The sequence below is a fragment of the Cuculus canorus genome, chromosome 6, assembly GCF_017976375.1.
Source record: "Cuculus canorus isolate bCucCan1 chromosome 6, bCucCan1.pri, whole genome shotgun sequence".
NCBI lineage: Eukaryota > Metazoa > Chordata > Aves > Cuculiformes > Cuculidae > Cuculus > Cuculus canorus.
Window position 1 is genome coordinate 17,335,749 of NC_071406.1, and position 20,539 is coordinate 17,356,287.

Here is a 20,539-nt window from a genome sequence, read left to right on the forward strand (position 1 = left end):
GAGCACAGGCAACATCTGTCACTGCTTGCTTTTAATAGTGTTAATGCTACAGGTGCCGCCGGTGCCCTTCAGCCCAGTCCAAGTGTTTCTGCCAGTTAAGCCTCACAATAGCCCTGTGAGGTAGGTGGGTGACACAGGTGGACACCACGTGAGGAGCCCCAGGGCAGGGTGTGGGTTCTGTTCCTCTCCTTCAACTGGGAAGCTTGTTTTGTTTAGCTCAAATTAATTTCAAGTAAAACATCTTTTGCTCCAGGCTGACAGCAGAAGTGAGGACCCTTCCTAAATCCCTACTGCCAGGAAAATCCCTGCCCTCTAATATGTCTGGCATTTGATTGAAGGTACCCAAGTCCTCGGTCACACCAATTTCCATGGCTGAATTCCCATGCTCTGAACACCATCCACAGCAGTTTTAGCCGAGAGTTAGCCTGGCTTACTGGAGGATGCCAAGGAGCTTCAACTTCAGCTGCTGTGAGGGGCAAACATTGTTCTTCTTTTGGGACACGATCGAATGCCTTTCTTGGAGCACAGTGATTTCACAACTGATGGCAGGAGGCAGCAGAATGAGCACCAATGTCAGATGAAGTTTACAGCTTTTCACCCAAGCGCAGCAGGCCGTTCACCCAGGAACCAGCTGGGACAAGGACAGAGCCAGCACGGAAGAAAAATCAGGGCTCTCTTCAGGGAGCGAGTGCTCAGTCCTTGTCTGCAGCAGGGCACAGCTTCTGGTTCTCCAATCCACAAGCTCAGGTAGCGTAGGAGGGGTAAAAAAAAAAGCTTTTAGAGCATTGGGGTTGAAAATAGGCCAGTGTTGGAATTGTAAGCATGGAACATTCTTGGGGAACAGGTTAAACCAACTCCATCAGGACAAGGCCCTGCATGGAGAGAGCAGGGCAGCAGTGAGGAGGACCCATTCAAGAGCCACCTTTTTTGCAACCTTCACGTGCCAAAGGATCAGCCAGGCAGACAGACAGCTCAAAGGCCCTCCCAGACAACACACAGCCCTTGGTTTCCTACAGCTCTCACCTTAAGGTCTGGTAAGCCTATCGCAGCACAGCCATCTTTGCCCTCAGCAGGAGGAGGAAGACCACAACTACCCACATGTGACAAAAAAAAACAGGTGGGGGCACAAGTCACAAACAAGTGTGAAGGAATCAGTACTGTCTGGGTGTCTCAGACAGCTTACACGGAGGCAAAGCAGGGACCGGGGTGCCTCCTGCCACCCAGGAGTGCTAGGGAATGGTCTCTGCCCCAGCCCCGGGTGTAGCAAGCAGGGAGGGGAGTGAGCAATACTACAGATCAACACCTTTGCCCAGACAGCAAAAAACAGGAGCAAGAGGACAGAGAAAACAAAGGGAGCAGGCTCCGGAGAACACCCAACAAATTAATTTAATAGCAGTATCACACTTCAGAGGCTTAGGATCATCTGTTATGGCTCTGGAGTGGGACACTGTTCAATTCTGTAAAGCAGCAGCAGAAGGAACTGCACCAAGTTAGTTTAAGCAGCAAATGCTCATTTCTTTGAAGCAAGATCATCTTGAGGACAAAAGGAGGGTAAGAGTGTCCACACTATTGGGGCATGTTTTAACTCTGGGCTGTTGGAAGCTCCAAGAGGCAGCCTGGGCATAGAGGTCACATAGCAGAGTTCTCTTCCCAGGCCTCCCCCATCAGTTTCTGCCTGCACAAAGGCAGCTGAAGGAGCTCCAGCTAAATTCAGGCTTCCTGGAGAAGCAGGAACCAATGTGAATTCTCAGCCACCACAAGGCCCTGACTTGCCAATGCGTTGACTTAACCTTAGTTTAGCTCTCCTGGCTGGGACTGGGAAATGCCCTGTTGTACAAAAGACTTGCCTGGCTGAGCCCATCAGCTGAACACTAATCATGGTCATGTTGTCTCCAGGGGAAAAGAACAGCAGTTGAGAAGGTGCTCCGGAAACACAGGGGGACACAGCAAGCTGAGCTCCAGTTGCTGCTCTGGCACAGCCTCATCCTTTGGCGCCACCACGGCTCCTGGGTTGCTGGCTTCCAGGGAAAGGCCTGGCACAACTCTGTCTCTGCTATGGCACCACACTAGGCTCAGTCCCTTTCATCTGTAGTTAGGCATGTTTCTTGGCAGCTGACATACATGCATGATGGCTGCAGGTCACCAGTCCAGGCTTCCTCTGCTCCCTGGGTCCTCCGAAACCAAGGTTGACATGATCTGTCAGGAGTAAGCTTCTTCAACACTTATGACAGCCAGTCACTCACACCCAGGATGCTTCACTCTGCTCATACTCTGAAGACACTGCCTGTCCCAAGCTGTCCCACAGGCCACCTCCTCCCTCCCAAGGGCTATGATGTCTGCTTGCTACTGCTCCACCAGAGCCTTCAATGTTCTACCCAGAAACAGCCCCTCCCTCCCCTGCCCAGCCTGGCCCCTCACCACTCCTGCTAGGAGCCACTCTCTTTCTCAACAAAATGGGCTTCTCGATGTCCACTGGGCCTGAACACCCCTCGCCCTCTTGGTGCTCTGCGGTAAGAACCACGCTCCTGGACTCTGGACCTCTCCCACCTTCCACAGTCCCAGGGCCTGTGGTGGCCCTGCCAGCTGGGAGCTGCTCTGTGGTCGCTGTGGCTGAACACTAGGTTCTCCTTCTCCCTGCCCCGGGCCTCAGCCCCCTCCTCTGGGATCCATCTCTCCACATCACGGTGCTCCTCTTTCAAGTCCACAGCCTCTGCTACCTGTGCAGGGTCTTCTGGGCACAACTCCTTTCTTTCAGCCAAGGCAGCAGCCCTGCTTCTGCTGTGAGACTTTGGAAACTCCTGGCTGTGCCTCCCACCAGGTCTCCGCTCTGGTCTCCGGCTGAAGCCCCTGGGTCCCTTGGAGCCATGAGGTGGATGACAAGCTTCCTCTGCTGGTTCCTCCGAGCCACTGCATGACTGCCTGCCGTGGCCTCTGGGGCCTGGCCTGTCCCCTCTGTGCCTCTCCCTCTTGCTCTGGTGCTCTCTGGGCACAGCAGGCCTCTCTGGCTGCCCAGGTTCTGCCCTGGCCGGCTCTGGAGCCGAGGCTCGGCTGGGCAACTGGGGTGCGTCCACAGTGCTCACACTCACTGATGGCTCAGAAGCAGCAGCTGCTTGGCCCGGATCAACAGCAGCTGGAGACTGAAAGAAAGAGGCCACTGTTAAGAAAGGGACAGGGCAGATGATAACACTCAGTCCTGCGGTCCAGGATGCCCCTTGCCAGCTCCCTGCCCCTGGTGCCGTACCGCCTGGAGGCTGATGAAGTAACGGTTCCTCTCGGCTTCGGGGTCAATGATGCCCCCCTTCTCTTGCTGTCTCTTGAAAATTAAGCGCAGTTCTTCCTGGTGCTGCAGCGTTTTGGCATCTGGCCTGTACGGCTCCTGAGCAGGAGAAAGCAAGGTGGGATAACGGCTCTCTCAACATTCAACACAGGTCAGCAGCTGGCAGTGCCAAGAGCCAATCCCCACAACCTCCTTTGATAACACAATGAACACGGGATACAGAGCTGATTTCATGGTCTGGGAGAAGAAAACTCAGGGCTACACAACTGGACGTGCTCTTTGGGGACACATCAATCAATCAATCAGGAGACAATCTGCTAGGCTTCATGAACCACCCTTTGGACAGGCTGCCTATGGGCCTCAAGAGCGTGCCGTGTGTGTTCATTCATCCATTACAATGTCCCAGATAGAGCCACCTAGGGAGCAGGCTCTGCTGGGCAGGTAAGCCCCCATCCCCATCTCTTACCAGCGGGTGCTGCGGGGGTGGTGCCGCCTTCAGAGCGCAGAGATCATAGACCAGGGTCTCCCGGCAGACAGGGCACTGCACTCCGCCTTCCTGCAGGGAGGCAAGAGGGGATGCCAAACCCCGGCCACCACCCAGCCCAAACACTGCTGGATAATGCCTTGCCTGGAAGTGGAACAGGGTGGCCACCTTCACTCTTCTGCCAGGGCAGGGAGGGCCAGGGCACGCTGCCTTTCCAGCAGCACAAAAGCAGCCCAGTGTCTCAACAACTGCTACAGAAGGTGTCTCCACCACGAGGTATGCTGGGATTTGTGCTCCAGTGGCTGACCGCTGTACAAACCACGTCTGTCAGCACATATAGCTCCAGTCCTCCTTAGCCTAGGACCTATTTTTCCCTACTCCAAAGTAGAGCTCATCATTTAGGTACTGCCTCTTTGAAAAGGTTTTGCAGGAAAGAGCCTTTGACTTGTTTCATGCTCAGCTGCGCTGTCTGCTCTGCAGCCAACAACTCTCCCAACACGTGCTCAGGCAGGTTTTATCACCCCAGAACACAGGTGATAATGTTTATCCCGCTGCACACTGCTGCAGTTCAAAGACTAAAGGAGCTCTCTTTCCTAACTCCTGTGGTTCTAGAAGTCCGAAAATACAACCCTTCTGCCCCCTCAAGCAGCAGGTGCTGCCCAGAGATCCAATAAACAAACTGCTAAAGTACTAAAAACTCACAGAGCCACTTAGCTTGGGAAGGGCCACTGGAGAACACTTGGTCTAGCCAGCGTTCCGATTCTCAGTGCAGACATGACCCTAACTGTCAGGCAAGCCCTCAATCCACATCCCAAATGGGTGACAGAGTTGTCAGGAGGGCCTGTGCAGGAGGCCAGGTAGGGAGCCCAGGCCCTGGTACCTGTTTGGGGGATGGCGCCAGGTGCTGCTCTCTCTCTTCCTGCTGCATGAGGATCATCTCTTCCATGTGCTGGGCGTAGCGGGCCAGACAGTGGGAGTGGAAGTAGTGGTAGCACTGGGTCTTTGTGAAAGCTTCTCTCTCCTGCAGAGAAAGAGCACCTGTAAACGGTTTCTGAGCACTGGGTTGTGTAGCCTTCCCAGCTGAGGTGGGTTCTCACTTCCATGTCAGCGCTGGCAGTGGGGAACTAGCGCTGTTGCTGGCAGAGCCACATAACATCTTTTGCTGGGCTTCATCTCTACTTCATCAGCTCTTACTGGGACCCTTATCCCTGTTCCAAGTGTGAGAAGTACGCCTACTGTCAAGATGGAAAGTTTTTGTGACTGATTTCTCTGCATATGTTCCTGTGTAAGCAGTAATCTTCCCACCTGTTGTGTTCTTTCTAGGCAGGCACTACCTCTCCTTGCAATCCAGACAAGGCAAGCTCCACTGTCCTCACAGGCCCCAGCACTTGTATGGATGTGTTTCAGTCCCTCCTGACCATCTGTGTGCTGAACTCCGGGTGAGATTTGACCAAGAAGCTGAGATGTACCAGCAACGATCCCCAGACCCTCCCACTCCTCTGGAGATGCTCCAGCATCACTGGCTGCTGCCCTTATGCCCTTTTTCTGCACAAGGTTCTCTTGTGGCTGATGGGAAGAGTAGCGTGCATCGCCTTGGGAAAGTTCATGTTCAGTATGTTCGCCTAAAGACCAGGGAGGCAGGGGGCTGCTGAGGCACACCCCAGTTCCAGGCCAATATTTCACACCTGGAGCTTCAGGCTTCCCGTTCTCTTGCCTCACTTCCCAGCCAGGAGACATGAGCCTACCTGGAATCCATAGAGGCAGATAACACACTGGCCATGAGGAATGTTGTTGTCAGTGAGAATCTCCTTCCCCTTCTGTGGAAACATTAAAGCAAACATTGAACTCACTGGCCTGCACAGGGCTACCCTACCCCTCGGGCAGTCAGGGACCAGTGCCCACGGCTGGGCACCCCCAGTCTCCCCCAACTCTCACCTCAATCAGCTCATAAAGCATCTCTGTCCCCAGCCTGGCTTCAGCAACACTTCTGAGGCTCTGGGAAATCCTACAGCAAAGCAGCAGAAATGCTTAACAGAAGTTTAGCCACAACTTTTCACTGTCTCACGTATGTCACCCCACTACAATGGCAGGAGGAAGGAATAGAGCACAGGCGTTCAGGCTTTGCCTGCAGCATGGGTCGGGCACATGCGCACACCACATATCCACATGCTCTCCTGGTTCCCCACAGGCTGGGGCACAGGAAGCCTTTGTCCCCAGAGGACTTGCAAGAGCAGCTTTGGTGACTGCTTTGGCTCAAGCTCACCCAGCACCCTGTGGCTTTGGTGATCTTCAGGCTTCCTTTATCCGGTGGCAGCCCCTGAGGTCAGTGGGAGCCACATCATTCCTGTGCTGCCAGCAGGTACCAGGGTCTCTGCACACGCTCTGCTGCACCAAGGACAGGAGCACAAAGGTGACAACGGGCTGCCCAAGGACTTGGCTCAGTCAAAGCACGACCAACAGTTTCAAAGGCTCTGGGGACTTAGATTACATTTCAGGGAGAACGCAGGGAACAACCCATCCAGAGGGTGGAGCCCTTGGTGTCAAACTCAGCATGGGATTAAAGACAAGGTGGTTTAGGGACCTGTATCCATCTGTTAACCAGGCACAGGGAGACGTGAATTTGAAAGAAGGCTTTTCCACCACTTCTGCCTCCTGGGTCTCTGGAGGAAAGGATCACCCTCTCCCCGCTCTCCTGGCACTCACTTTTGAATTTGCTCATCTGACAGCCCCCGCGGGTTCCTGATGGAGATTTCCGGAGCTTTGTTGGGATACTAGGGACAAAAAAAAAAAAAAAAAGAAAGAAAAAAAAAAGAAATACCCAAAGCACAAGAAGGAAGAGAAGGAAGGTGGAGAGACCTGGGGCAGGGAGGAAAGGGGCCAGCATCTTACCTGAGGTGGCACGGTGAGCACTAGGGTGAAGCAGACATACTGGGAGTCCTGGTCCTGGGCCGTGGCGGGGTGCAGGGTGATGCTGAGCTCCCAGGGCTCCCAGCTGCAGGGCAGCCGAGGTGAGGGGTGGTGAGTGCGGGGCTGGGCAGGGCCTGGGGGGTCTGAGACCAAGGCCCCTGCCTGCCGTGGTCCATACCTACTCCAGCTCTTGTCCATTTGGTCCTTACTCACCACGGTCCTTGCCTGCTGTGGCCCCCAGCTGCTGTGCCACCCCTGCACGTCCCGCCACTTCTGCCTGCTGGGACCCCTGCCTGCCCGGGGTCCCTGCCCAACGCCACCCCTGCCTGCCACCCTACCCAGAGCCGGGGTCTCTGCCTGCTGCTGCTCCTGTGGGCTGGGACCCCTGCCTGCCCACGGTCCCTGCCCGCTGGGACCCTTGCCCGCTGGCACCCCCACCCACCGCAGTCCCTGCCTGCTGCTGCAATCCCTGCCCACTGGGACCCCTACCCACTGTGGTCTCTGCCTCCCAGCCCCACTGCCCTCGCCTGCCGGGACCCCTACCTGCTCAGGGTCCCTGCTCACCGTGACCCCTGCCCACTGGGACACCTGTCCACTGCCCCTACCTGCAGACAGGGGCCCTGCCCGCTGGGACCCCTCCCTGCCCACAGTTCCTGTGCACCTGTGATCACTGCCCACTGGTGCCCCTGCCCATGATCTCTGCTTCCCGAGACCCCTGCCCACCCGCAGTCCCTGCCCCCTGGGACCCCCGCTCACCCGCAATCACTGCCCACTGGTGCCCCTGCCTGCAGTGGCACCTGCCCGCCGGGACCCCTGCCTGCCCCGGTCCATACCCACCGTGGTCCTTGCCTGCCGCGGCGCCCCCCGCTGCCCACATCCGACAGGGTCCCTGCCCGGGTATCTGCCCAACCCGGTCACCCCCCGCGGCCGCCCCTGCCCGGATCCCCGCCCCGGTCCCCCCGGTCCCGCCCGCGGCCGCACCTGCCCCGGCCGCGCTCCAGGCGCAGCTCGCGCGCGTAGATCGCCTCCAGCACCTCCAGCTCGGACAGCGTCCTGCGGGGAGCGCGGGCTCAGCGGGGCCCGCAGGGCGAAGAGGAGGGCGAGGCCCGGGGTTGGGGTGGGGGGGGGTGGGGGGATTGGGTGTTACCACTCCGCCGCCTCCTCGTCCGCACCGGCCGCCGCCATCTTCCCGCGCGCCGGAACCGGAAGCGGGACCGGAAGCGGAATGAGTGAAGGCACAGGTTGCTCGGCAACGCGGCGTGGAGCGGAGCGGGGCGGGGAGAGGCGAGGTGGGGTTAGTCCCATCCGACATGGGGGGCTTTGTTCGGGGGTGGGGCTCGTCCTCTCCGGGGCAGCGGGCGGGAACAGGGACTTGGGGACACCTGCCCTGGGGACCCCGCCTTGGGAACAGGGACTGGGGAACCCTGCCCCGGAGACACCTGCCCTGGGGATACCTGCCTTACCGCTCCTCGCCTTACGGCCCCCTGCCCTGGGGACAGAGACTAGGGACCCCCACCCTGGGACATCGCCCTGGGAACAGGGGACCCCGCCCTGGGCGGAGCCCGTGGGAGCCCCGGCCGTCAGGGTGGCGGTGGCCGCAGCCCGGCCCCGCAGCGCTGCTTCGCGGGTCTCCCTGGCGGCTGGGCGGTGGTTGGTGCCTTGTGACAGCCGGTGACGGAGGGCGAGGGAAGGTGAAGCTCCTTCTCGGCGCCTGTTTGCCTCGGCAGCTTAGTGGCCCCGCCCTGCGCGCTCGCCATGGAGAAGTACCACGTCCTGGAGGTGATCGGCGAAGGCTCCTTCGGGCGCGTGTACAAGGGGCGCCGGAAACAGAGCGCCCAGGTGAGGAGCAGGGTGGCAGAGGAGAGGGCAGGGGTTGTTGTGTGTCACCGGCACTGCTTTCTGGTGGCTGCTGGGTTCCAGGGCTCTGCCAGGCATCTGAGTCTCAACACTCATTCATTCTCTTGACGTTCCCTGACGGCTCCTGCTGGCACAGAGTCGTTCGGGCTCAGGGCACCTCAGGAAGTTGCAGTCCATCCTCTGCTGAATGCGGGGCCAGCACTAAACCCAGATCCTGTGAAACCTCAAGGACAAACACCCCATAGTCAGTGCTTGACTAACTTTGGAATGAGTGGATTTTCTTTATATCAAGTTGAAGCTCCCCTGTTTCCGCTTGTAATTTCTGTGCTGTCCTCCCATGTGCTCCAGCCCCCTCACCACCTCGGTGGCCTCTGCTATACCCACTCCAACCTATTGAGGTCTTTCTGGGCCAAAAGCTGGCCACAATATTGCCAATGCAATCTAAGAAGTTCCAAATAAAGGGCAATAGTCACTTCTCTCCAATTCCTGCCTGATGACAGAGCCCAGGTTGCTGCTAGTGCTTCTCGCTGCCAGGTTGTGCTGCTGTCTTGTGTTGCGCTTGCTGCCCACCAGCATCTCTGGCTCCTGTCCTGTGTTTCTGACAGTCCTAGTTTTGTCTACATTCACCAATTAAATTCTTTGCCTGCTTTGAAAGGTGGTAGCCTTGAAGTTCATCCCCAAGGTGGGGCGGTCTGAGAAGGAGCTGAAGAACCTGCAACGGGAAATTGAGATCATGAGAGGCCTTCATCATCCCAACATCATTCAGATGCTCGACAGCTTTGAGACTGACAAGGAGGTGAAGAGGGCTTTCTTGGGGCAGATGCTTTTGCTTGGCTGAGGCAGAGGAACAATGGCTGGCCCCTGCTGTCGTTGTAACCACTTTCTTATGCTGCTGACACCCTCCCAGGGCTCTAGCGGCTCCAGCCAGCCAGGTTTGCTCAGTTCCCAGCAGTTTCCTGACTTGTGTTGAGTGCTGTCATCATGTTACCAGCTTACTCTTGCACCCTCAGATGGCCACATTGAGGTCCCCTTCCCTCAGGGCATTCCACCCTCCCTGAGGACATGCAGGGACCTTATGTGGGGGTGTTGTGAACAAGAACTGAGGCTCCAGCCTTGAGAGCCCTCAGTGTGTGCTGTGCAGGGAGCTAGCACCCAGATAGTGCTGGGTCATACACAGAGGGGAAGGAGCTGGGCAGGGATGTGATGGAAGAGGAGTGGTTTGGGATCACAGGATGAGAGCGGGATCTTCAGAGACTGACTTTTTGGTGGCCTAAACTGTCACAGAGGGAGTGTGATAGGGTCGGTTGAAAACTGTGCTGTGGAACATGAGGGGCATGAAATGAAGTAGCTGGGCAGCAGATTCAAAACAAGCTCAAGGGAGTGATTCTACCTGCTAGGCTTGGACACATCACTCTGGGTTCATCATGTTCTTCCCTGGTTTCTGCTGACTGAGATAAGGACAACCACGAGGCCTCTGCTAGATGCCAGGCCCGTGCTGCAGTGCGGCCACAGGGGCTCTCTGCCACCTCGGGTCCCAGCCCAAACTTATGGGCTGTGTATGATAGGAACCCACCATCTCCCTCCGATTTCCTACCCTGCCCTGTCCTGGTCCCTTGGGCACGTTGAGGATGCAGCTGAGTGAGTGCCTGATCCCACTATGCTGCTTGTCCCTCCAGGTGGTGGTGGTGACCGACTACGCAGAGGGGGAGCTCTTCCAGATGCTGGAGGATGATGGAAGTTTGCCTGAGGACCAGGTGACTGTTATGGTGGTGGCCCCGAGGTGTTTGGAGAGGACAGGATTTGTCTGCCTGCAGGCAGGAGTGCTCTGCTGTGGGCCAGGAGGGGTGGGAGATTGAGGATGCCTCCTGGGCTTTATCTGGCAAAGCTTCTGAAGGGGATGGAGAGGGAGTCAAGTTGCGTTGGGAGACAGTAGAGTCCTGCAAGGACCTCACTTTCCCTGTTCTCTCTCCAGCGACCACAACATCAGACTGCTGCCTTAGGCATCAGCCTACTCTGAGGAACTGTGGGCCCAAGGCTGGCCTCATCCCTGCCCCAAACAGGACAAATGCTTGACTAGGGGGGCACAGAGGGAACCAGACCATAAGGAAGCCCATGGTTGTGTCAGCTGGTGGCACCGTGGGACGCAGGGTGAGGCTCCTGTATTTCTGGCAGGTGCAGACCATAGCTGCCCAGCTGGTTTCTGCTCTGTATTACCTGCACTCTCACCGCATCCTGCACCGTGACATGAAACCCCAGAACATCCTGCTGGGCAAAGACGGCGTTGTCAAGCTCTGTGACTTCGGGTGGGTGCTGGGGGCCAGTTTGAGGGGCAGCCAAGGGGTGTTCTGGGTGCTGTAGAAGAGAAGTGGGGAGCGTGGGAGGGGACCTGGACTCCATGCATGTATAGAGGGTTAGCAGGGATGGGAGAGTTTTTACTCCAGAGGGGGGAGGTTTTGGTAAACTTGTAAGGATCTCCCTGGGAACTGCAATGGATGTTTCAGCCTGAACTGGTGCTCTGTGCTTTGCTCCGAGCAGATTTGCCCGTGCCATGAGCATCCACACCATGGTGCTGACCTCCATCAAGGGCACCCCGCTGTACATGTCCCCTGAGCTGGTGGAGGAGCGGCCGTATGACCACACGGCGGACCTGTGGTCTGTGGGCTGCATCCTGTACGAGCTGTTCGTGGGCACCCCACCCTTCTACACCAGCAGCATCTTCCAGCTCGTCAGCCTCATCGTCAAAAACCCTGTCAAATGGCCTGCGTCTATAAGCCCAGTCTTCAAGGTGAGGGTGAAGACCCCGTCTGTGGCCTGAGGTCTGTTAACGCAGGAGCAGCTTTGGCGTTGCCTGCTGCCCTGGTGGGTTGCTCTTAGGTTTTATGTCCCCTAACAGGGATTTCAGAACATAGAGGAGGGATGAGAACTGGGCCTTCTGGGAGGGGGACACCTATCACTGCTGTCCATAAGCTGGGAAACTGGGACCAACACCAGAGGAGTGATTCGGCTGGAGAGAGAAGTGTGTTCCCATCTGCCCTAAGCACTGGAGTCAGCCCTTTCCCAGAGCCAAGCAGGAATTTCAGCTGCCTGGGTGCCCTCAGCTGGGGGGACTGATGGGTGTGCTGGTCTCATTGTTGGTGCTGAGCACATATGAGTGACCCTGGTACTATGCTGTCCCACAGAGCTTCCTACAGGGACTGCTAATGAAGGACCCCCGCCAGCGCCTGTCATGGCCCGAGCTGCTCTCTCACCCCTTCATTGCTGGGCGGGTTACTGGTGAGTAACAGCTGTTTATCCAGTGCTGGCCAGGTCCATTTCTTCCTACTATTTCATGGAGACTGAGAGGACCACACTGCCCTGCTATTTGTACTACTCTGGTCTTTGCCTCCCTCCTCTCAGCTTTCTCCAAGTACTGCACTGGCTCCAGCCCCTGGGCTTCCTTTGAGTGCCTGGGATTCCCCTGGGATCCCAGAGCCAATGACTCTCCCTGTGTCCCTGCTGTTCAATTTCTCCTCTTGCCTCGCCAGTGGTTGATGACACAGAAGAGCATGGGATCTCAAACCCCTTCACCACCAAGCTGACCCCAGAGCTGCAGGCCCTGAAAGAACAGCAAGCCTATTCCATGGCCCCCAGGAGTGGCCAGTCCAGGATCCTGAGAAAGGCCCGTCAGAAGATGATTGAGGAGGCACGGAAAAAGGTGGAGGAAAGTGTGGGATTTCCCCAGGCTGTGACCCACTATGAGGGCAAGGGAGGGTCACTGATATGGGACCTGGGGGGAAAGACAGAAGGTACGTGGGTCAGGCTGGGGTGTCAGCCACGTACGAGGCAGGATATGGGGTCCTCAGGATGGCGGGGTCTAGGGGGCTCATCTAGATGTCTGTGTAACCCTGTCGTGACTAAACACTTCTGCCATCACCCAGGGGCAACCGGAGGCAGGTGGTATGTGCACAGAGGACTTTGGTGATGGATGTTCAGGGCTTAGACTCAGAGCAGCTCCGGGTAAGGCAGCCCTTGGGGACAGGGAGCCACCGGCTGCCTCCAAAGAGAAGAACCCTGGTGTCCTGCAAGGAAAGAACAGCATGGCAGAGTGGGAGCTGGAGGAGCCTCCTCCCAACCCACGGTGAGGGAAGGCTGAGGCTGGGACAGGAGGAAGAGGGGAAGGCAGGGTCATTCATTCACTGACTGCTCTTTTCCTTTGCCAGGGAGCACAGCATCATTCGAGACTTCAAGCGGGAGCTTCCTGGAGCAGGTACCTCTCTGCAGGTGAGTGCTGGCAGGGCAGAGCCTGTGGGCAGGTGCAGCACTGAGACTGTGGACCTGGAGAGTAAGGTAAGATTGCACCTTGTGGTGAGGGCAGCAGGGCCAGTCCCTGGTACAGAGGCCCTGGGACCCAGAGGTTCTGTGGCACCATTCTCTCTCCTCTGTGGCCAGGAGCTGGAGAGCAATGAGGAGTGGCAACATCTGATCAAGGCCACTGAGCCCTCGGCCATGCAGCTGAGCACAGCACTGAGCCTCCTGAGGGACCCGGCCTTCCGGCACCGTGTCCAGGCTTGCCTGGCAGACTCTGCTCAGCAGGTGAGTGATGGCTGGCACAGACAACTATGACTAGGGACGTGGGTGCTGCCTTCTTCCCCAGGATTGGCTCAGGAGCATTGGGAGAGTCCTCAGTCCAGCCAGCAAGAAGATCCTTTGCTTCTCCGGGAGCTGGAGCTGTTTCGTGCACGTAGCTTGCCATCTGCTCCCCTGCTGTCCCCTGCCTGAATGGGTTGAAGAGCTGCCCCTTGGCTGATGGGAGAGCCAAAACTGCTGCTGCTTATGAGCTCTTCTGGCTTCTCTGTGTCCAGGTGCTGGAGGGGATGCTGGAGGGAGCCTCCCTTTTCTGTCCTGTGCTCTGTGTTGTGGGCAATCTCCTGGCAAGCCGGTGTGACTCAGAGCTGCTGGACCATTTCTGCCGAGAGCTGAATGTGCCTCTGTCTCTACTGTGTCTAGCCAAGCAGATCCTGGAGAGTGGAAGCACCAAGCAGGTAGATGTAGGACCCCTGAGAAATCTAGGCTCATTCAGCCCTGCTGAGTGTTGATGCTGAGGAGGCCCTGTTGTCCTGCTGGAGCTGCCTCTTCTGGGCACCCTTAGGAAGAGGGAAGTCCTGGTGAGGGAGGATCCTACTGTGGTGGTGTTGGGATGGCCAGCAAACAATCCCCACTTACTGTTCCTTTCTGGATCCTGCAGCAGCCCTGGTGTATCACAGTACTGACAGATCTCCTTGTGGTGACCACAGTTTATTTTAGCAGTGAGTGCAGCCTGGAGGAGAGTGGGCAAAAGGACAGGTAGGGACAACCCTCTGTGCTCTGGGGTCTCTTGTGGCCACTTCAGGGGAGTGTCAGTAGGTGGGAGGGTGGTGTTCATACTCTGTGACTGGAGCTGTCTCTGTGGGGAAGCATCATGGACTGAGCACTTTGTGCCACAACACTGTGCTCACAGGGGAGTGCTTTCTGTGAGTGGGGCTGATTGAAGGGAAGGCACAGCCGACAAGTCCAGTTGTGCTGCCTGCTGGCCTGGCTGTATCCTGTCCTTGCAGCCAGTGACTCTGTTTCTCTGCTCTCCTCTGCCCTTGCTGCCTCCTCCAGCATGCAGGTCTTCCGGGAGAGTGCTGGCTGCTTCCTGGCCCTGCTGCCAAAGCTGCTGGCTGAGCCAGCTGACAGTGAGATGAGACTCTGCCAGCAAAGCCTTGTGGTAAGCGTGCCTGTCTCCCTTCTCCTCACCTTCTCCTCCAGGGACAGAAGCTGTGGGACTGTGTGTGTGTGTTGAGGAGCACAGGCTGAGGACCCTGCTCCCAGCAATGGAGTCTGTTGCATTCTTGTCAGGGTAGGCTGTATCACCCACTGGGGCTTTTTCGGGAGGGGATCGTGTGCAGAAAGGAGGTCTCTGAGGGGGCACCTTCCCTGGCTGTGCCTCCACCTAAGCCCTTCTCTCAGCCAGCGTGAAGCTGCATGGGGCTTCCACACGGTAACCTGGCTGGAGTGGACATTTGGAGGTCCCTGAGGCTCCAGCAAATGAGTCCTTCTCACATCTCTGCTTTCCCACCCCATCTTCCTCCCCCATTGTCCTTCTCTCTCCTCCCACCCTCAGTCTGTAGTGATGGCAACCCCTCTATCTCCCTCAGTGCTTCACCCTGCTCTGTGAGAGCCTGGATGCGACACACCCTTCTGTTTCTGCCCCGTTCTATGCCAGTCTGCAAAAGGAGCATCAGGCCCTACTGAATAGACTCCTCCAGGGATCCATCTCAGAGCAACCTGCTCTGCGAGGTAGCAGCCTGCAACCCCCTCCTGGGGTTTCCACTTTCCCTCCTGTCCTTGGGCTCCCCCAGAGCACTGACTGCAATTGCAATGCTGTTGCCAGAGGAGGTGGCTGAAGTTTTATCTGCCCAAATCCCTGCTAAACAGAGCTCTCCTCTTCTCTCCCTTGATCCCAGATCTCACCCTCTTCATGCTGCAAGCCTAACTTTTGCTCTCTTTGCCTTCAACCCCATCTTTCTGCCCCTCAGAGTCCCTTACCCTTAGCACATGTCTCCTGAGCTCTGTCTCTGTGCAGGTGCAGCAATGGAGGACCAGTCAGCCCATGCCCAGAGTCCATGTGTGGCAGACCTCTTCATGGCAGCATTGGCTGCTGCCTGCACCATCCCCCTGCAGAGGAACAGCTGTCGGGAAGCCAAGCAGCAGGTCCGGCAGCTCCCTTTGCAGGGAGGGGAGGTGCGATTCCCACAGGGACAGCAGCCCTTTCCAGAAGGATCGCTTTTTCGGCTTACTGAAGGCTGGGATCCTCTGGCTTTGGTGGCTTCAGGGCTGAAATTTGCAGGCTGCTCCTCCCCAGCCAACAGCTGAGCTTTTGGAGTCTAAGGACTCCTAAAAATGAATTAAGAGACTCACACCTGGGATCTGAACTTTGGGAATGGCTAAGTAAAGGGCTAGACAATGCAGAGAAAACACAAAGAATTCATATGTGACAATGATATGAATTCTAGGAAATCTGAAGTTGAATGGACACTAAATAAGAGAGAAAGCAAAACTATGGATTTACATTTGAACCTTTAGCTCTGCCTTCAGTCAACAAGGAGGGAAGCAGAGGAGGAATTTCCTCCTACTCATGTCAGCTCTGGGACTGTGTGTCAAAGCCTTGCTGGGTCGTGGCAGATGGACGTCCCTTTGTGAATGCAGGCAAAATGTAGGAAGCGGGTACCACCTCTTATCAATTTGTGGACAGCATTAAACTCCTTAAGTCTGTGCGGTGTTTCAGGTGCCCAGGGTGCAAACCAGGCTGATTTCTGCAGAGTGCAAACCATGCTGATTTCTGCAGGTTGCTCGGGAGGTAGCTGAAAAGCTTATGGAGGGAGAGAGCCAGCAGCTTGAGAGACTGTTGGGGAGACTGGAGCACCCAAGCTGCTCCTTGAACATGCTGAAGGTAATGGCCCCATCTGTTTATCTGATAGTGCCCAGAGGTGCCTGGACTTTTGATCTGAGGGGAGAAGCATGGGGAAGGGAGGACTGTGTGCTCATCCCTCAATGACTCCCATCTCCCTGGTGTCAGTTGTTGAATAAATGAGCCCATGCTACTGTAGGGTATGATGGGATGGGCCTGGTCACTGCATCTATGTCTCCAGGGGGTGGTTATGCACTTCTCCCCTCTGCCTTGCAGATCCTCTATGCTGGCTGCCATGCCAGCCTGAGCCTGTGCCAGCACCTGGGAAGGAGCCAACAACTGTGGGATTCTCTCATGCAGCTTTTGAAGGGCGAGGTAGGACTGACCACAGTCCCAGTGGTGGAGTAGGAGAGTGGGCAAGCCGGACACATTCCTCTGAGCACTGCTTAGACGAAGCTGAAGAACATGTCGGGAGAAGAGTTTGGGGAAAAAGAGCCTAGAGAGTGTGGTTCTCCTCCAGGACCCAGAAACATCCCCTCCTTCCCTCCCAGCCTCGGTAACCCCCTGTGAGTCTTGTTCCCTTGGCAGGTCCCCATGGCGGAGGTGGCCCAGGGGGCAGCCTGTGAGGCCTCTCTGTACCTGCTGGCCCTGCTCACCCTGCAGCTCCAGGCCTCCCCTCCCAGGTAAATATCCACTTTCACTCATGGGTGGGAGAGGAACATGCCGTGCTCTGAACAGCCCTCAGTCCCACACCCATACCAGAACTGAGCTCCGGCTCCCACTGATTCCTCCAATCCAGACACACCAGCAGAGTGGTGGGCAGTGTGGGTGGGTGCTGGGGATGCATTGAGGAGCCAGTGTGGACAAGGAGGTGCTGTGAACCAGGGCTTGCACTTCCTGCAAGCAGGCTGCTTCCCTGCCCTCGGGGTATTTGGATGTTACTGCTCTGTGAGATGTGAAGCTGTGGGAAGACAGTCCCTCTCTCCTGGCCCCTATGTTTCAGGCTTGAAGAAGTGGTTACCCTGACCATAGGTCTCATCACCCAGTCTCCTGTCATCTCCATTGTGGTAAGTCTGCCCAACCTGGCAGAGCTGCCACTGAGAGCCCTGTGGAGCCCTACATCCCATTCGGGTCTTGCTGTTGCTCAGTCAGGGTGGGATGGCGGCGGGCACAGCCTGGCTGTCCCTGCCCTGGGCTGGGGGATGAAGAGTCAGCACTGAACAGGCAGACAGGAAAGTCCCAAAGGTGCTGAGCTCTCCTGTCCTACAGGGCGCTGCAGTGTTCCTCCTGGCACAGCTCAGTCTGCATGAGGTGGCCTTGAAACTTGAGGAAGAAGAGATCCTACCAGCGGTGACAAATGTGCTGACGGCGTCTGTTAAGGTACGAGATGGGAACAGGAGCAGGGGAGCTGTACTGTCACCCCACTGTGGAGGTGTGCAAAGATGGGCTTAGAGGGGTGCAGGTGTGATGCTGCTGCAAGCTCTAGCCTGTCCCCCACTCTCTTACAGCTGCAGCTCCCCCTGCCAATGGGTGCTGGTCTCTACGATGGGCTCTTTTTCCTCCTGCTGAAGCTCCTTGTCCAGGTATTAGTTTGACCATCTCTTTTGGCAGGGAACAGCCCTGCTGAAAGATGTGGGGTCAAAAATTCCTGAATGTGTATTGGTAATGAAGGCTGAGTCAAACTAGGGAACTGGGCAGCTTTGGCTGAGCTGTGCAACTCCATGAAAGCCATTTCATGTCCCTGGGCTGCCTGTGGAGCTCTGGAGCATTGGTGGGAGACTGGTGGTCATGGAGGGGTGATTCATGGGCAGCTTGGAGTGACAGAGGACAGAGGTGCCCTGGAACTGGCACCGTCAGCAGGCACAGCAGAGCTGCCATCTCTGTCCAGTCCTGACCCTCCTGAGGGCCATGGGGCTGGCAGAGCCAAGGACTGGAATGCCAGGGAGCCATGGGGGACCATGAAGCTCCCCAACATCTGCCTCCCCACCACTAGGATGATGTGGCCATGGAGCAGGACTTTGCCACCTCAGAGCCGTGGAGTGTGGTGTGGCATCGTGTTGCTGCGGTGCTTTCTGTGGGCAGCCACAGGGCATCACTGGAGGGAGACCCAGCAGAGGCAGATCACCACATGGCAGAGCCAGACTGGAACCTCCTCTCCCCTCAAGGTAGGAGCTGCAGGATGGCAGGGCATCTGCTCTGGACCCATCCATCTCCTCATCCTGCACTCAGACTTACCCATGTCTATCCGCATCCACATCTGGTTCCCGAGGCCAGCAGGCACAGGGACCTTTTCTTGAGGATTGCTTTTGTCCTCTGGAGAGAGAGGGCTCACCTGGCCCATGCTGTGCCCAGTTGGCAGCAGCTCAGCTGAGCTAGTTTTGGAGGAACAAGAAAGGGTGTCTGTGCTGCAGGGAGTGTTCACCCTGGCAGGTGTAACCACTGTGGGTGGAGATTGGTCTGGATTTGGGCAGGGAAGCACAGAAGCAGCCCTGGAGCAGCCTTGAGGCAGCACAGGCGGGTAGAAGAGACGAAGCTTCAGCCTTCCCTAGCTGTGCTCTGTTGGCTGTTCCCCCTGCAGGCACCCTAGTCTTCCTTAGCCTGGCACTCTTGATCTTCACTCGTGAGTTCCACCGCTGCCTGCCTCAGCTCACCCAGTCCCACGGTGTCCTCATGGTCACACTGAAGAGGCTGCTGTCCCCTGACTTCCTGGCATGCCTAGCACAGACGTGAGTTGTGGGGAGGGGTAAAGCGGGTAGAGCTCAGCCACTGAATGGGGCTTGGACATGAGCATGCAAATGGATGTGAAGTTCCTGACCTGGTGCTCACAGCGCACAGCTCATGTGCAAGAGCCACTCCTTAGTGCCTAGCATAGGGAATGTTCACTGCCTCTTGCCCTGGTGTTTTCCTGATCACCTCTGTATTAAACTCTCTCCCTAACAAATTCAGGCAAGCAGGAGAGGATGGGGACCCTGAGCTTGTCCCAGCTGTTGTGATCCATGCCTGCCAGCTCCTCTGTTTTCCTTTTGCTCTGGATGTGGATGAAGACACCTTAGCGTTGGTCACGGAGGCTGTGAGAGATGCCCAGATCCCTGCCCAGCTGCTGCAGGTACTCTCTTGGCCCTGTGTTTCTTTTTCACCCCATACTGTGGAGAAGCGTCCCCACATCGCAGCCCTGACGCCTGGCCGCACTTCATGCCATGCTGGCTCTTGCTGCCCACACAGGGATGTTACTTGAGTGCCATGCAGCCCTCTGAGCAGCCTGGCTGGCAGCTGAGCCCTGCACCGACCTGCTGGCAGCCTTCAGCCACTGCTTGACTTGGCCCATATGTGAGGACAGCACACTCAGCACCTCTGCCTCTCCTTTCTCCTTAGGTCTGCTCTCGCCATCTGCCCTTCTTGCATGCTGAGCTCCCTGTGAGCCTCTTGTGTCACCTCATTGTGTCTGACGAGCAGGTCATAGACCAAATCGTGAGGGCAGCTGCCACATCAGAAGACAATATTGCCTTTCTGACGACTGCCTTGTTTTCAGACAGCGTCACGCTCTCAACTGACCTCCTGTCTCTCTTGACCCATGTGGCCCGGGCCTCTCCAAAGCACCTGCCCTTTCTCCAGAGGATCCTGAAGGGGTTGGATGTGGCTGACCAGCCACTGACTCACCTGCTTGGCCACCAGCAATACCTGATACGGGCCAGAACCTGCAACCTGTTGGGCAACCTGCTCCGACATGGCTTTCCGCAGGTGCTGCAGAGCCAGCCCAGCTTGCTGGAGAGCATGCTGGGGTGCCTGGTGGACCAGGAGGAGAGTGTGCGCAAAGCAGCCAGCTTCGCAGTGGGCAATGCCGCCTACCACGAGTCCTGCCCGGCTGGGACCCTGGGCAGGGCTGTGCCCAGGCTGATGTGGCTGTTGAGTGACACGCAGACCAGGACGCGCTGCAACGCAGCCTCGGCCCTTGGAAACCTAGGCTGTCGCTGGGCAGAGCTGGGGAACCTGCTGATGGAGAGCAGGGTCCCGCACGTCCTGCTGGAGGTGGCCTGCCGGGATCCCCAGGACAGCGTGCGGGAGAGAGCGCTTGTGGCACTGCGGGCCCTCAGCCGGCACCCCGGGATACAGGAGGTACAGCACAGAGACCTTTGCTCCTCTGTGGGACCTCATGGTGCTGGGGGGGAAAGGGGCCAGGCTGGCGGCTGACTCCTCTCCTTCTCTTTGCTTTACAGGCCCTGCTGTCCCTCAGAGCCACCGAGAAGCTGGCCGCGCTGGCCAACAGCGACTTGCAGCCCACTGCCCGGGGAAGCCCCCGGCTGCCTTCTGCGCGGCACTGTGAGAAACTCCTCCGCCTCCTCGCACCCCTGCACAGCGGCGCGGGAAGCGTCCCCGGCCCCCTAGACTCCGGGAATTCCGCTGCCCCGCAGCCGCGCTGAGGGCAGCACCAGGACTGTTCTCGGGCTGCAGCCCGGCAGCTGTCATGGTGACTTTGTCTTCTCGAGGGGTGCCCTGCTGGGCAGCTTTACCGGGGGCGCCTTCTCCGTGGGAAGCCGTGCCTGGAAAGGTGCCCGGGGCCCTCCAGACGCCGCCTCTTTCGGAGCGCCCTCCCGGGGCGCAGGTG

At 57.4% G+C, this 20,539-nt stretch overlaps 3 protein-coding genes across 14 annotated transcripts in view; 2 read left to right on the plus strand and 1 right to left on the minus strand.

Moving 5' to 3' along the window:
• Window positions 1-64: 64 nt before the first annotated feature.
• On the minus strand, window positions 65-7,902 carry RNF25 (ring finger protein 25). The gene is made up of 10 exons (XM_054069806.1): window positions 7,816-7,902; window positions 7,650-7,721; window positions 6,651-6,753; window positions 6,465-6,532; window positions 5,697-5,766; window positions 5,507-5,578; window positions 4,642-4,782; window positions 3,744-3,833; window positions 3,242-3,376; window positions 65-3,137 (listed from the first exon to the last, which is right to left on the minus strand). The coding sequence occupies exons 1-10, from the start codon at window positions 7,851-7,853 to the stop codon at window positions 2,427-2,429; spliced, it is 1,500 nt and encodes a 499-aa protein (XP_053925781.1). The 5' UTR covers window positions 7,854-7,902; the 3' UTR covers window positions 65-2,426.
• Window positions 7,830-20,494, plus strand: STK36 (serine/threonine kinase 36). Of its 11 annotated transcripts, none has more exons than XM_054069781.1 (26): window positions 7,830-7,957; window positions 8,396-8,507; window positions 9,181-9,321; window positions 10,202-10,279; window positions 10,698-10,828; window positions 11,061-11,310; window positions 11,705-11,798; window positions 12,050-12,219; window positions 12,443-12,642; window positions 12,725-13,097; window positions 13,367-13,546; window positions 13,750-13,847; window positions 14,148-14,253; window positions 14,684-14,825; window positions 15,112-15,239; window positions 15,874-15,978; window positions 16,213-16,311; window positions 16,525-16,619; window positions 16,940-17,003; window positions 17,206-17,316; window positions 17,445-17,519; window positions 17,930-18,101; window positions 18,515-18,662; window positions 18,883-19,042; window positions 19,309-20,049; window positions 20,151-20,494. In XM_054069781.1, the coding sequence occupies exons 2-26, from the start codon at window positions 8,424-8,426 to the stop codon at window positions 20,352-20,354; spliced, it is 4,149 nt and encodes a 1,382-aa protein (XP_053925756.1). In that variant the 5' UTR covers window positions 7,830-7,957; window positions 8,396-8,423; the 3' UTR covers window positions 20,355-20,494. The 11 variants fall into 11 exon arrangements, with proteins under 11 accessions (XP_053925756.1, XP_053925757.1, XP_053925764.1 ...); XM_054069782.1 differs by having other exon boundaries at window positions 7,944-7,962; XM_054069784.1 differs by lacking the exon at window positions 7,830-7,957 and having other exon boundaries at window positions 8,043-8,507; window positions 12,725-12,851; window positions 12,954-13,097.
• TTLL4 (tubulin tyrosine ligase like 4) overlaps window positions 20,161-20,539 on the plus strand; it is a 28,775-nt gene continuing 28,396 nt past the window's right edge. For both annotated transcript variants that reach the window (XM_054069793.1, XM_054069795.1), the window contains exon 1: window positions 20,161-20,253. The gene's annotated coding sequence lies outside the window, so the exon portion shown is untranslated. The remainder of the gene's footprint in view (window positions 20,254-20,539) is intronic.

Coding starts and splice junctions, on each gene's coding strand:
- RNF25 (XM_054069806.1), bottom strand. CDS start 7,853: ATGGCGGCGGCCGGTGCGGACGAGGAGGCGGCGGAGTG. Junction 7,722..7,815: donor GACGAGGAGGCGGCGGAGTG/GTAACACCCAAT, acceptor CGCTCCCCGCAG/GACGCTGTCCGAGCTGGAGG. Junction 6,533..6,650: donor TGCTCACCGTGCCACCTCAG/GTAAGATGCTGG, acceptor TTTTGTCCCTAG/TATCCCAACAAAGCTCCGGA.
- STK36 (XM_054069781.1), top strand. CDS start 8,424: ATGGAGAAGTACCACGTCCTGGAGGTGATCGGCGAAGGCTCCTTCGGG. Junction 13,098..13,366: donor TGGCAGACTCTGCTCAGCAG/GTGAGTGATGGC, acceptor CTCTGTGTCCAG/GTGCTGGAGGGGATGCTGGA. Junction 17,004..17,205: donor CTCCTGTCATCTCCATTGTG/GTAAGTCTGCCC, acceptor CCTGTCCTACAG/GGCGCTGCAGTGTTCCTCCT.